We start from the raw sequence: 15,007 nt of genomic DNA on the forward strand, positions 1-15,007 counted from the left end.
AGCTTTTTAATATTTATATTATTTTTAACGTGTATATTACTAATAATTGGTAAATTATTTATTGAATTCTTAAATTATCTAATTATAAAATATATTTTGAACTTATGTATTCCATTTAAAATAATAAAATATATAAAAATTATTAATTAAGTTCGGATCTAGATATATCAAAATTAGCTATAGCCTCACTAGATGAAAGTAAAATTGATTCATTAGTTTAAAAATATTCATTTAGTCGGTTTAGTTAATTTCGAATCAAATTATTCAAAATTAAATTAATTAATTAATATTATTTTATTTTTGTTAATTAAACTAAAATTTTAATTTCAAAAATTAAATAATAAAAATAATTCGATTAATTTTTTTGATTAATCAAATAATAAAATATATTAAATTAAATTAAATTTTAAATTCTTAATTTTTTATATTTAAAATAAATTAAATAAAATTACTAACAAAAAATGCAAATATTAAATTATTAAATTAAAAATTTTAATAACTTAAACTAAAATAGATAATTTCATATATTTTTAATTATATATAAATTTTATTATATTTCAATTAATTCAAATTTTGAATTAAATTAATAAAAGAATTCAAAAATTTTTTAAATTATTTTTAATAATCAATCAAAATTAATTTAATGAATAATCGATTAACTTAATTAAATTAATTAAAATCTAATTTTGAACATTTTTACATTTACCCAATTCTCCCTTTTATTTTTATTTTTTCTTTGGTAAGTTTGAAAATTGAACTAAAATCGAGGGATTAGGTGATATTTTTATTTCCTTCTTAATAATTAAAAAATATTTTTTTTTCGTATGGACGTAAAATTAATTATTATCCTGATTTGTATTTCTTCCTAAATAGAAACGCTTTTCAGTTAACCTACAGCCAGGTGTGAGTCATTAGAAGCTGCACACTCTGTCGGTTGCGCACGCAGCCAGTAACCCAAGCCACGTGCCTTTTCCACCCCGCGACTCCCATGTACAAATATAACTTCCTCCAAGGTGACGTGGCTCGAACTTATAAAAAAAAAAAAAAAAGGTTCATAAAAGCATAACTCCACTCTGCCACATTACACGCTCCAATATCTGAGACCACAGAACGTCAAACCCCTAGTCCTCACTCCCCTCACCATCTTGTCCGGACCGTTACTTCCGGTGAAGCTGCTCCCAAAGCCATCTTGATGCTTCCAAAATGCTCCCCGAAATCCCCTTGTTCTCCCCACTTCAGCTCCCCTATTTCCTCCCCTAACAAAACCAAAACCCCCCAACTGAATTCAATCGAACGCAAAAACTTCTTCAACTCCCTCCATTTGCAGCCTTATTTCTTCTTACCCAACCATAATCGCTTATGGCTGCTCTTATTCATCATCTCACTCCAGATAATCATCCTCCTCATGGCTCGCGCTGTTCCTCTCACCCATCGCCGAACCCACTTCCCTTCCCCCTTTTCCGCCAGTCATTACCTCCTCCAAAAATCGGCTAACATTTCATCAACCTTTTTCTCTTCCTCCCACCACCTAAAATCCGCCAACATTTCGGTTTCCTCCACTGTTTCACCATCTGACCAGTGTTCGTCCGGTCGTATATTTGTCTACAACTTGCCGGCTGTTTTCAACGAAGAGTTGTTAGATAATTGCGCTGAGTTGGACCCATGGCATTCACGTTGCCAAGCTTTATCAAACGATGGATTCGGAAGAAAAGCCACGGGATTATCCGGCGTCGTACCGAAGGATTTGATCCCAGCATGGTACTGGACCGACCAGTTCGCCATGGAAATTATTTACCACAACCGTATTTTAAACCACAAGTGTCGTACGATGGAGCCGGATTCCGCGACGGCGTTTTACATCCCGTTTTACGCGGGACTCGCCGTTGGAAAATACTTATGGTTTAATTATAGTTCAAAAGATCGTGATAGTTACTGCGATATGATATTGAAGTGGGTGCAGGATCAACCATACTGGAACAGTTCCGACGGCTGGAATCATTTCATGACGATGGGGCGGATCACATGGGATTTCCGGCGGTCCAAAAACGAAGACTGGGGCTCCGGATGTATCTACATGCCAGGTATGAGAAACATCACGCGTCTATTGATCGAACGAAACGCCTGGGACTATTTCGACGTCGGTGTGCCCTACCCCACCGGATTCCACCCCAGATCAGACTCCGATGTGCTGCAATGGCAGGACTTCGTCCGTAACCGTGACCGCAAAACCCTCTTCTGCTTTGCCGGAGCGCCACGTGGCACCGTCAAGGACGATTTTAGAGGCTTGCTATTGAGCCATTGCAAGAACGCGTCGGGGTTATGCCGGGCCGTGGACTGTGCTGGTTCCCGCTGCTCCAACGGCACTTCGGCGATCCTCGAGACATTTTTAGATTCTGATTTTTGCTTGCAGCCGAGAGGCGATAGTTTCACCCGCAGGTCCATTTTCGACTGCATGGTGGCCGGTTCGATCCCCGTTTTTTTCTGGCATCGAACGGCATATCTTCAGTACCAATGGTTTTTACCAAGTAATCCTAAGAGTTACTCTGTTTTTATCCACCGCAACGAGGTGAAAAACGGAACATCTATTAAAAGCGTGCTTGAAAGTTACAGTAAAGAAGAGGTGAGGACGATGAGGGAGAAAGTGATTGAATATATTCCCAAGTTAGTTTATGCAAAACCTGAAAAGGGTTTGGAGAGTATGAAGGATGCATTTGATGTTGCTATTGATGGTGTGTTGAAGAGAATTAAGGAGCAACAGCAGCCTGGGTACAAGTGGAAATAATGATTTGCAATTGCAAGCAGTTGATGGTTGAAAAAATATATATATGGACAATTAAGTTTGCAGAATAGATTTTTTTATATATATAAAAAAAGAATGGAACAGGGGCATTTCATGTCTATTCTTTCCCGACATTGTTGTATTTTTATTTTTGTTTGCATATAATAATAATAACATAGTAATATTTTTTATGGATGTTCTATTGAAGGGTGATTGCAGATGTAAATTGTTGGTTGCAGAGAAATATAGATGAGTTTTAGAGCTATTACTGGTGCGGCAGTAGGGGAGTTTTTACAGTTGAAGCGGTAATGATTGCTTCTGGCCTTTTACAGAAGGAAGAGAATCATGAGATATTGAGAAAGAACCACCGAGTTTGGAGGTGGTCCTGTAATTTGTACTGGCTGAAGGAGTGAATACGATTGGCCCGATGAGGATGGATGGAGTGGGGACAAGCATGGGAGGACAGCTGAGATTTGTGGGAAGCATGTGTAATTTGTTGTTCCTAATATTGATATGGACAGCATAAATATCATGTGTAATTATGGTTTTTGTTCATTAATGTCCCATTTAAATGAAATAATGCAAATTTATGATGAGTTCAATTGATAAGTATGGTATATATGCTCCACAATCTTCATTTTTACTATAAATTTTTTTTCTTTCCTGGAGTTTTTCCAGTCTAATCTAGTCGAAGATTATTAGAATTGTTTTAGGCCTTTCCCTTGATCGTTCGTTTTCTTTGTTTGGTTTCATTGTTTAAGACGTAGTGGCAGCAGCATATTGTGCAAATGACACAATTTGTCTGCAGCAGCACCAACGCTGAAGACCCAAACCAGCTGACGTTGGAAACAGAATCGTTTTTGTTAGGGAAAAATAACAGCTATGCAACAACCACGTACAAAATAACAAGCTCAAATAAAAAATAAGAACACACACATAATCCACTAATAAATAAATCTTTATACCTGTTAGACTTTTAGAATAAAAAAAATCTCCTAAAACTTCTTACTCAAAACTTAACCAAAAACTCTCAAAAACTCAATTACACCCTTTAATAGGGTACTTACTTAGCTATTCTATTGGTGTCTAACTCTCTGGGATTATCAAACTAAAACTAAAATATCTTATTTATAAGGGTGAAACCCCTTATACTTTTATTAAACTCCCGATGTGGGATACAAGACAAACTCAAACTCACATAACTTTCGATGTGGGATTTTGAGATTCAAGGCAAATCCCAACAAATCTTCCCTTGACTTGAATCTTCAAACACTTCAATAGTATCTGCAAAGCTAACACGCTTATCTTTTTTCTTTTCTTTCATCACAGGCATCTCAGCAACTGAGCCTCCATCAAACATGTACAAATGATCATTGACCCTATTTTCTTATAGAATCACACTACCATTTTTGTACACTTTCAACCAATCATTACTATAATAATATGTGTACCCCTGAGAAGCTAACTCACCCAAAGCAATCAATCAAATTGTAGTGACAACTTGGTACATACCTTACATGACGAACCATCGAAGCATCCTAATAACACCATCGTGAGATCTAAGGCGAACATTCTCAATGCCTTGAATCTACACCTTTTTTTTGTTAGCAACCACAATATCTCCATACTTTTCATTCTCATTCAACTCCACAAAGTAACTCCTATCATTGCAAACATGAACTGTAGCAGCTGAATCTAAAATCCAACTTTTATCACTTTTCAAAGTCTGAGTCTCATCCACACAAGTTATCAAAACAACATCATCATCATCAAACACGACAATAGCAATATCACTCTTTTCTTCATCTGATTTTTTCTCATCATTCGCCTTTTTGAAAGCAGCCATATGCCTTCTCAGCTTCTTGCAGTGCACTTGGATATGTCTCTTCTCACCACAATAATAACATTCTACATCACTGTAATCACTGTCTCTTGACTTAGATCTCTATCTTGATTCATCAATCCTCTTTTGAGTCATTCCACGATCAAAACCCTTTACAGTTAGTGTACTCCCCCTAGGTGATGACCTATGAGCTCTCATAAACCTTTCATTCTCACGCAACAAAACAATCACATCATCCAACTTCAAAGTAAACCTGTCTACCAACACAGTCTGAACTAAAAATCTCTAAGACTTGGACAAAGATGACTGCAAAATTAAAGCCTTCTCTTCATCTTTAACTCATCAATAGAAATTGCTAGCAATTGAGAAACCAATCTATTAAACTCATTCAGGTGATTATGAAGATTCATACTTTCTTCCATCTTCAAAGAATACAGATCCATCTTCAAACATAATCTATTAGTTAACGACTTCGAAGCATAAATACCTTCAAGCTTATCTCACAAACTTTTCAGAGTACTCTCAGTCAATACACTTTACTTTATTTCTGGAGCTAACGTCAATCTAATAGTACTAACAACATTCTTTTGAATCCTATTCCAATTAGCATCAGACATTTCTTCAGGTTTACTACTCTCTAATGCCTGATCCAACCCTTGTTGTACTAACAGATCTTGAATCATACTTTGTCATAACATAAAATTACTCTTTCTATCAAATAACGAAATCTCAAACTTAGGCATAGACATACCAGACATATCTTCTTCAGACATCTTGAAGCAGGAAACACTGCTTCATGATCTTTTAAGCCCACGAACCTTAAACCTCGAATCTCGCTCTGATATCACTTGTTGGAAAAACAACACCCACACGCAGCAACCACACACAAAATAGTAAGCTCAAATCAAGAATAAGAACACTTGTTCGGCCCAACTAAAAATGGCCTACTCTAAACACAATCCACTAACAAATAAATTTTTACAACTGTGAGACTTTTAGAATGAGAAAAGTCTCCTAAAACTCCTTACTCAAAACTTAACCCAAAACCCAATTACACCCTTTAATAGCCTACTCACGTAGCTATTCTATTGGTATCTAACTCTCTATGATTATCAAACTAAAACCAAAACATCTTATTTAGGTGAAACTTTTTATACCTTTACTAAACTCTCAATGTGGGATACAAGATAAATTCAAACTCACTTAACTTTCGATGTGAAATTCTGATATTCAAGTCAAATCCATAGTTTTCTCAAATTGGCTTATGATTGGAATTGGAAGAAGACAGTGAAACATATTCAAAAGAGCTTATATAATATATAAGAACCTGAATATCTTTAATGATAGGCCTTTTCAGGTGAAAAAGGGCATAACAACAAGGAATATCAATCTTTTCTTTTGTTACTTTCTCAAAAATTTTTTCCTTTCCCTCGAGCCACTAAGCATTGCTCTTCTTTTATATACTTAGAAAAATATTGTAGGCCATGGACAAGGAGAAAGCGGCATGAGTTTTTCTAATTAAGTTACATTCAAACCAAAAAAAAATAAAAAAAATAAAATGACAATGTCTCTGATCGTGGAATCATTCTTGTTGAAGCAACAATGCAATTTGGTAGGGCAAGCAACAATAAGTACTATACGAACATAATTAATTTTACAGCAGGATATAGTTTAAGACAACCGAGGTGTGGAGTTTAGATCAATTTCAATTTTCAACTTTCATCAGGAAAAAAAGAGAGTAGAAAATACATGTGATACTGTTATATGACACCACACGCAAATCATCATCGGCGACGATCAAGGATAGAAACCCTTGAACTGCATCAGCATCTGTTATTGTTATAACTAAAATTAAATTATTTCAACTGGTGGGTCAGGGTGAAATTTATGTTGAAACATGTTGAACGCGACTCCTAGCTATGGCTATAATGCCATGAGAAGTTTTTGCTCCAATAGGACCGTGACTACTGACTAGTGAGTGGCACTCAAATGCTTAGCTTCTCCACAAAATGTTGCATTAACTTGTTAAAAAAAAAAAGATAAAAAAAGGTCATGAATTAGTAGTTCAAGATTTGGTTTAGAAGTTGCTATTACCAGCACTTCATTTGGTAGATTAGGGGAAAAGAACTGCCTCCCGTGCCTTTGGTTTCAACTAAACTCGATTATCCTTGGGCTATAAGCAGAAAATGAAATCATTTAATTATATGTCTAATCTTGATAAATGAAATCATGTAGCCAAATTTTGTAATAGTTCTTTCTGCTCCTATTTGATAAAAAGATAAAATGAAATAAAATGTGATCCATATAAATTAGGATGGTAATCTTCCCTTCCCATACTCTTATCCATACATGAACACTAAAAGTATCGATGGAACTGAATTCATTACCAACAATTCTTATAATCCCTTTTTTATGTTGTTTTCTGTCAATTTTCTTTTTTATTTTAATTCGTGAATATCAATTTTCTCAATAATTCAGAATTTCTATTGATTTCTTTTGTCCAATTTCTGATGAATAGACATTTCAGTAGCATCTTATTGGATAAGATGCTAATAATTGAGTGGTTTTGATGCACTTCCTCTATTAAATGATACTTTTTTTTCTTTCATTTTCTCTGAAACGTTCAAACAAAAGCAAAGCTTTGCATGAACTATTGAACATTACAAAATTACACACCTGTTTACTGACTCTTGCTTTTCAGAGAACCATGCATCGAAAAAGGCCCCAGACTCCTGACCACACAGAAACCTTATAATCTTTTCCCTAATTTCAATTAACCCCAACAAATGGCTCGTCTTAACCATTATCACAGTATATATTATTCTTTCTCCTTCAAGTATTTCTCATCCTTTTTTCTTCATGATGGCTGGGACTACCGCGATATTGGTGTTCCTTACCCTACTGGATTTCACCCAAGACCTGTTTTTGACTGCATGCATGGTGGCTGGTTTAATCCCAGCATTCTTTTGGAAACGGGAAAAGGTAATATTAAATATATTCCAAAGCTTTTTTATGCAAAATCTCTAAAGGCCTTGGAGAGTACAAGAGATGCATCTGGTGTGGCTGTTGAGGGGGCGTGAAGAAGATTCAAGAGGCCAAGGAATTAAAGATGTTGCTAATTTCAATTTTTCTTCGATTTGTTGTACCGTTTTTTTACCGGATAGAATTCATAAAATCCATCTACAACTACATATCCAAAAGCAAGTAGCCGAATCTAGAGTTCAAGTCAATTTATTTATGTAATCATTCTTAAAAATTATCAAATAAATTTACAGTTTGAATTTTAATGCGTATAGTTTCTTTCTAATCTCATGATACACCTCTTATATTAAAAAAAAAAAAAAAAGCAAGTAGGAAAATTTGATTTGTTACAAGAGTCAGGAGAAGCGGTTGTCCTCTGGCTTTTAACTTCAGGCTGTGCATTTCTTTTGGTTGGAATTGGGGATCATATATACTTATACTAGAGTGAAACCCACATTTCGTTGTGGATTTTAATTTTTTATTATTGTTATAAATAAGTATGGTAAAAAATTTACAAAACCTGTGATATTTAAAGAAAATTTTGTAAGTTATCAATTGATAAATAAAATAATTAATTTTTAGAGCATTTGAAGTTTTTAAGGTACATCAAAAAAAATTATTATTAGTCTATAATTTGAGGGGATCCATCTTTGCATTCTCTGGCAACTGAACCTCCTCAAAATCTTGCCATTGCTCCTCTCGATCCTATGTCAAGTGTCATTCTTATTTTCTTGTTCTCTGCTTCTGTCGTCATTGATTTGTAGCACCTTACCTTCTTCAACTTCCACTTTCACCTCTTCTTTCTTCAGCCCTGGAAGGTTAACCTTGAATATGTGAGCCTCTGGGGTCTCTTTCCAATCTATCCTGGTATTGGCAATTGCAGAGGTTTCACATGAAGACGAAGGGGCGTTGAATAATGAACTAGTTTCACACCTTCAAAAAGATCCCATATGTCTAAAGAGAATAGATCAAAGACGTTGAAAAAGCTTGGAATCATAGCCATTGTTGTTGATGGGATTCTTGGCTTAAAGTTGATTTTTTGATGATAGAGGAGAGCAGAGAAAAGATGATTTAAATAAAGAGATGATGATGACTTTGGTAGATTATGGGATTTACCTGGCATCTCCAAAGTAAAAGCTATAGTTTTTAGTACACTATTAGTGTATAGTCCAAAAATGAATAACTGAAACAAACAAAAAACAAGAAATTACCTCAACTAATGGAGTAGGCCACAATCTTTTCATTAGTTGTTCATGGTCAGGGTTTTGATACTCAACCATGCCTGGCGCTACTGGAGGTGTTCTTGGACGTTTCAAGACTAAAACTATTCAAATTGAACCACACCCAAAACTTTCAGCAAAACATTAAATGGGTGTTTTGATCGTCTTATGACTATTTTGTCTGATGTGCATTAATAGAGCAAGAGACCAAATTATGCCAGTTTTTTAAAAGCTAGAGCCAATGAGTCAAAATTGAAGTTCTAACCTTGATTTTGTGGAGCAGGTATGAGATGCAGTGACAATAGCAATTTGAACAGAAGAAGAGGTAGAAGCATTAGCCATCCAGCCTGCTAAAGCACCAGCATTAGCTACTGCTATTGTTGGTTGGAAAGGCTATACACCAAAAGTAGGACAAAACATGTGTTGGTCCATATTCTAAATATTATTATAGAATTACAAAAAAAAAAAACACACATTTCAAGGAAATAACAAAACTCTACAGATGTTTGGCATAACACACTATGAGCTCCAAGTAATGTATAAGCAGCAGGTTTTGCAGTTGTAGCAACTGGAAGATTGACATGTATAGGTGCAAGAGGCTCGTTTGGAGGCATACATGTGTGATCTATGAATAAATTCTTGATGTCTAAGTTTCGCCTTGGATTCTTGCATAGCTGATGCTGCTAGCTCAAGCTGTATGAATACGTAAAAAAAAAAAAAAAAAAGTCATAATAGGTAAATCTATCAACTTCACCTTTGGTTGATCAAAGTTCTTGGTCTTGAACGCTTCAAAATAAGGAAAGCAAGCTTATCATGAAAAAGTGGATTTGTTTCTACGAGTTTCTCTAGTTTTACCAACATTATATTGCGAGCAGTTTTTGTATCCCTATATTTGGATAGCTGCTTATTTTCCCTACATTCAGATGAGAAAATTACAATTATAAAATTATGAAGATTTCAAGCATTCATTTGGATATGGCTTACATGGCATGGAAATTCTCTCATAAACAGTCAAGATTTTAGATAAGTTCTGCCAGACAAATATTTCCTTATAATCAAATTCTTTCGAATAAACATTTCAAAACAAGGTTCCCTTGTTACCCAATCCAATTTCTAGACAGACAAATCGATTAAAAAATAGAAATCCATCATCAATTCAATGCTACACCTTGACATATAATAACTAACCAATGGTTTATTTGTGCAACTAAATTACCTAAAATTGTTGAGAGTCAAAAGTTGAGTAATTTCCTTGTACAATTCCTCATTAAATGTGGAGAACACTTTTAAATTGCTCACCAATATTTCAACAGCCTTTGCCTTGTCTTGCCTGCAATATCAATAATAATAAAAAAAAAACCTATTTCAGCAGGGAAAATAAGAGTTAAATCATTCATCAATAAAAAATTTAAGGATGCCAATTAGTGGAACAACTGAAGCATTAACAATACCAATAAAATCTTTCAGATACTTCTGCTTCCTTATCTCAAAGAATATCTTTATGGAATATCAGTTATCATCAACTTTTGTAAAACCAGATAAATACTTCTCAACTTCTTCCCACTCTCCTACTTTAACTTTCTTTTCAAAGTACTTCATGTTGAAGAAAAACCCCGATTCTTTCTCAAGCCTATAGAATACAACATTGTTTCAAACATAAATTCACAATCAAATAAATGCTACTGCTAATGCTAATGCAGATGCAAATCAAATCACTCTACTTCCTAAGGCAAAAAATAATATGCTAAGGAACAGAAAAACATGTTGCCTGCCGGTAAAATTCCAGTAAAGTCCTACCTACCACTTTACTCACAGAAGAACCTATGATAAAATTGAGTTATGATTGCTTCTTCTTTACGCTTTCTATTTTGTTTTACCTTCTTATAATTAAAATATAAACAAATTTAAAACCAGGAAACAAAAAATTCACTTCACTTCAATTCACCTCTTCAATTCACTAAGATTGAAAAATTTGTTATTAATACTCCATTGCATATCTTACATTACTTGCAAGTAACCCCTGCCTCTTAACTAAATTAAGCATCAGAAACTTCCTTTTACGACTAAAATCCTCTATTTTTCATCATTTATCACCACTAAAACTCAAATTACAATGGCTACTTAAATTACTATAACAACTCAATAACCTGATTTTTAAACAAATAAATTGAGTGAAATTCATCTTACCTAAGCTCACCTTGCTTAAACACAATGCAAGAAAAGAACACAAAAAAAATTTGTCTTATAGTTCATGTATATCAAGTGACAAAGCGGTATCATTTAATTTTTTTTGAGGATTAAATTTCTATCATGCCACCAGTAATATATATATATATATATATATATATATATATATGAGCATATTTTAAGATGTCATGTTGTGCACCTGCTTATTTTCATAAAAAATTTCTTTACTCTAAATTGGCTCAAATAAAAATGAAAAAAATGATCAAATTTATCACTTGTATTAGATTGGGGTTTCATATTTATCACTTTACGTTATATTTGGATATATATTATTAATACAGAAAAACAAAGGAAAGAAAATGAATTATAACAACCATTATTTAGATAAAAAGTGAAAAAAAAATGATTCATTATAATATATTTTTTTAATTATAACTTTTTTTTTATAAAATAACATATAATATAAAAATCCATTTCGAGTTCTTATATCTTTCATCCATTTTCCTTGGAGCCTGTTTATGTTTTTTTATTACATTTTTGGTTAGTCATAGGTTCATAAATGTGATAACTAATCTAGAAGGATAGCAAGGCAGACACCACCTCTCACTTTTTATATATTTATTACATGTTTTGGGTGAGGAAATAAAGGAAAAGGAAAAATTTTGGGTAGAAAATTTACTGCTTTAAAATGTCTAAAGAGTTACATGGAATTGTAATTGTGTTAGGAATTGAATATTTTGGTGGTGTGCTGGTAGTTTTTAGGTCTTCTATTATTGGTTAATTGAATTGAGTACGATTTGATGGTTTTCTACGTAAAAATTTATAGAAGAAAAAGTTAAAAGATGATTGTGATGCGACTATGTTTTTAGTGTTAATAAAAAAAAAAAAAAATATATATATATATATATATATAATAATCTTTACATAATTTTTTAACTTTCTCTTCTTTAACTTTTTTTTTTTTTAAATTGAGGTATTAAAAAAGTTGAGTTTGCAAGAGAAACTAAAAGTTATTGAATTTTCACCTTTTTTTTTTTAAAATTAAAAGTTTATCCAAATAAGAGAAAGTTTTTTTGTTTCCTTTATTTTTTTTTATTTTTTTTATTTTTCTTCTCTTCACCTCAATCCAAACACATTGTTACTTTTTTTAATATAATTTTACCATCATACTACATTTTTTTTATGTAATTTTAATCACCTATGGATGAAAATAAAATATTTTATCTAAGAAAAAGAAAGTTTCATTAAAAATTTTAATGATTTTTTAATTTTTATTATATAAAAAAATAAAAATATTTTATATCAATAATTAAATATAAATAAATAAATTATTTTTTTAAAATACCAATAATATCATTTTTTTTTTTAAATTAAAATTTAGTCAACATAGATATTATTTTAATATCAACATTCAAGTAGAACAAATAGGTTAATAAAAAAAAATGGTTAAACAAATAGGTTGAGTTCAGTCAATTTGGCAAAAGACCTTGAGATTGCAAGAACAATCCAGCATCTTTCATTCTAAAAATACTCTAGCTGCAGCAGATCTAATATCATTCATGATTATTTGGGATCTAATTTGTTGCTTAAAAAGTAATATAAGATGCACCCAACATTGTCATTAATTTATATATATATATTTGCTTGATAATTTGGCTTCTTAAAACGATCACACCCCCCTGGCCATGCAATCAAAGAAGTTCAGAACCAAAAAATTAATGTCATTGCAGGACTAACTTTTCATTATAAGATGAAATCTATGTTAATTTGACCAAATTTCAATGATTTCTTTAAAAAGGGTACCTTTGCATGTTTTTTTTTTGGGCTAAAAGGCATCCTAAACAAAAAAAAAAAATCCCAGAAATAAACTTTTCAAAAACATTCATAGGTAATGTACATACTAGTAGAGAGTTCATGCCTTCATGGGTATCTAAGTAGAAATGCTGAAAATGAAAAAAATTAATTAGAACATAACCACTTAACAATTGATGCATGCTCCAATTTGAAATGAAAAAGTTCTGTTCCCACCCATCAACAAATGATATTCCATTTAGAAAGGTAGGGCAATATATCCAGGTGCACTGGCTTGAAACATTAAAATTATAAGCAACTTGAATCACAATTAAATAAAAAATTCATTTCCAAGTATTTTAGCTTGACAATTATAACCAATTTGTTGGTCATGAACCAATTCTAATGCAAGAAAAACACCAAACCTAGCTAAAACTTGTAATGTTGCCTTTGACTCTGGAGACTGATGAATTCAAAATTCATATGGTTTGAATTGTTGACCATGGAGATTGGAGCGTTTGAGAGAAAAATCAAAGTTTTTTCATCTTCAAATCAACAATTATAATCAACAGGGGATACGAACCTGCGTTGCATACAGTTGCAAAATGCCCACTTGTGCAAGCAGGCCACTTTCATAATATAGAGCAGTTCATAGAGTTGTGGGCGCTAATATTTTCTGCATAATGGCCACTTGGTTAGCATTTTTTTTTAAAAAATTTTTCAAGAAGTTTACTTAACAAAAACGAAAAAAACAAAAATTAATTAGCTTGACAACGATGGAAGTCGTTGACATTAATTGGAAGATTTCTCCTGACTTGGATAGCTATTTATTTCATTGCAGATTTGCAATTAAAGTACTAATCTACAGCAATAACAAATTCAATTGCTGATCAATTAAGGATTCCGGAAACAGATCCCTATCGAAGCCAATTTACACAAGTTGTTGCTTTTTCCATTCTTTAGAAACTTCAAGATCAATAAATTTCTACAAACCACACAAAAAACTCAAAACCCACAAACCAACATGCATTAATTAAAAAAGAAAAAACGCTATTACAATATCGACAACACAACAATATAAAAATTTGGGATTTTAAAGGATTATATACCTTTTTCTTCAAAAGTTTAATATCGACCATGAAAAAACACAAGCCAACCTAATATTTCATATGTGATTATGCCATTTTTTTACTGATTTTCCTTGTTGATAGGATAGAGAGAAAACCAAGAGATGGAAAAGGGAACCAAAGAAACTTGAAACTTTGGCAATTACTTCTTTGCAAACAAAATAAACAAAAAGAAGCATCTGGAGAAATTACATCCGATTTTTTGTGCAAAAATTATCGACGACTTAGGAACGGTCAAATTTGACTGCGAGAGAAGAAAGAGAGAAGGGAAAAGAAAGAAAGAAAATGAAGGGAGTAGAAAAGTAAGGCCTGGATATAATTATAGTTTGTTTTGAAAAGTTTTTCATCTTCAGTTTCAACAGTCAAACATATCCAGAAGCTTTTTAAATAGTTTTATTCTAAAATTAAACTTTCAATTATTTTTAAGTACATTATTGACGTTGCACACGGAATGCCTCATGGGAATTGCATGTAAATGAGTTATAGATTTGTGAAGGGTAAAATGAAGTACTTTCATTTTATTTTTCTGTAGTTGGGGACGAGGGAATGGACTGTGGGCTGGGTCCTTAGTTATCGATCATGGATATATACTTTGCTATGATAGACACATATTGGTAGATTAGTAGTGGCCCCCAACTTCCCTCGGGGAATAAAAGGTCTAACCTGGCTGCCCGGATTTGTCCAACCTTGCTTTCACTGTCTCGCCTGGGTGAAAGGGCGTAGCCTTTTTGTCTTGCGCTATAAAAGCCGTGAGACCTGAGTTACCCTTCCTCTTTGTCTTCGGAAGTTTACTATGATCAGGGCCGGCCTTGTTTGTACTCCTACTACTTCATGGAAATAGCATCTCAATCACATTGTTATTTTGGATAATTTCTTTTATAAATAAAAAGAAAAAAATGAAAGTGAACTTTTTTACTATTTAATATAAAATAAAGAAAATAAAACATTAATTCAAATGTAATTGATTTCATCTAAATTTTTGTTCTTCACAATAGTAAAATTTTAAATTTTTTAAAAAATATTTTTTATTTTCCATCAA

At 32.7% G+C, this 15,007-nt stretch overlaps 1 protein-coding gene and 1 long non-coding RNA gene across 2 annotated transcripts; one reads left to right on the forward strand and one right to left on the reverse strand.

The window, feature by feature from the left end:
* Positions 1 to 903: 903 nt before the first annotated feature.
* On the forward strand, positions 904 to 2,970 carry GT18 (glycosyltransferase 18). The gene has a single exon (XM_022882064.2). The coding sequence runs from the start codon at positions 1,193 to 1,195 to the stop codon at positions 2,780 to 2,782; it is 1,590 nt and encodes a 529-aa protein (XP_022737799.2). The 5' UTR covers positions 904 to 1,192; the 3' UTR covers positions 2,783 to 2,970.
* Positions 2,971 to 8,424: 5,454 nt separating this feature from the next.
* LOC149516162 (uncharacterized) lies at positions 8,425 to 10,573 on the reverse strand. The gene is made up of 3 exons (XR_016346690.1): positions 10,315 to 10,573; positions 10,080 to 10,193; positions 8,425 to 9,256 (listed from the first exon to the last, which is right to left on the reverse strand). It is a non-coding gene; the product is annotated as an uncharacterized LOC149516162 (long non-coding RNA).
* Between the last annotated feature and the right edge of the window lie 4,434 nt (positions 10,574 to 15,007).

Source organism: Durio zibethinus, chromosome 11 (assembly GCF_047325235.1).
Source record: "Durio zibethinus cultivar Kanyao isolate XHJ-2024 chromosome 11, ASM4732523v1, whole genome shotgun sequence".
In the NCBI taxonomy this organism is placed as follows: Eukaryota; Viridiplantae; Streptophyta; class Magnoliopsida; order Malvales; family Malvaceae; genus Durio; species Durio zibethinus.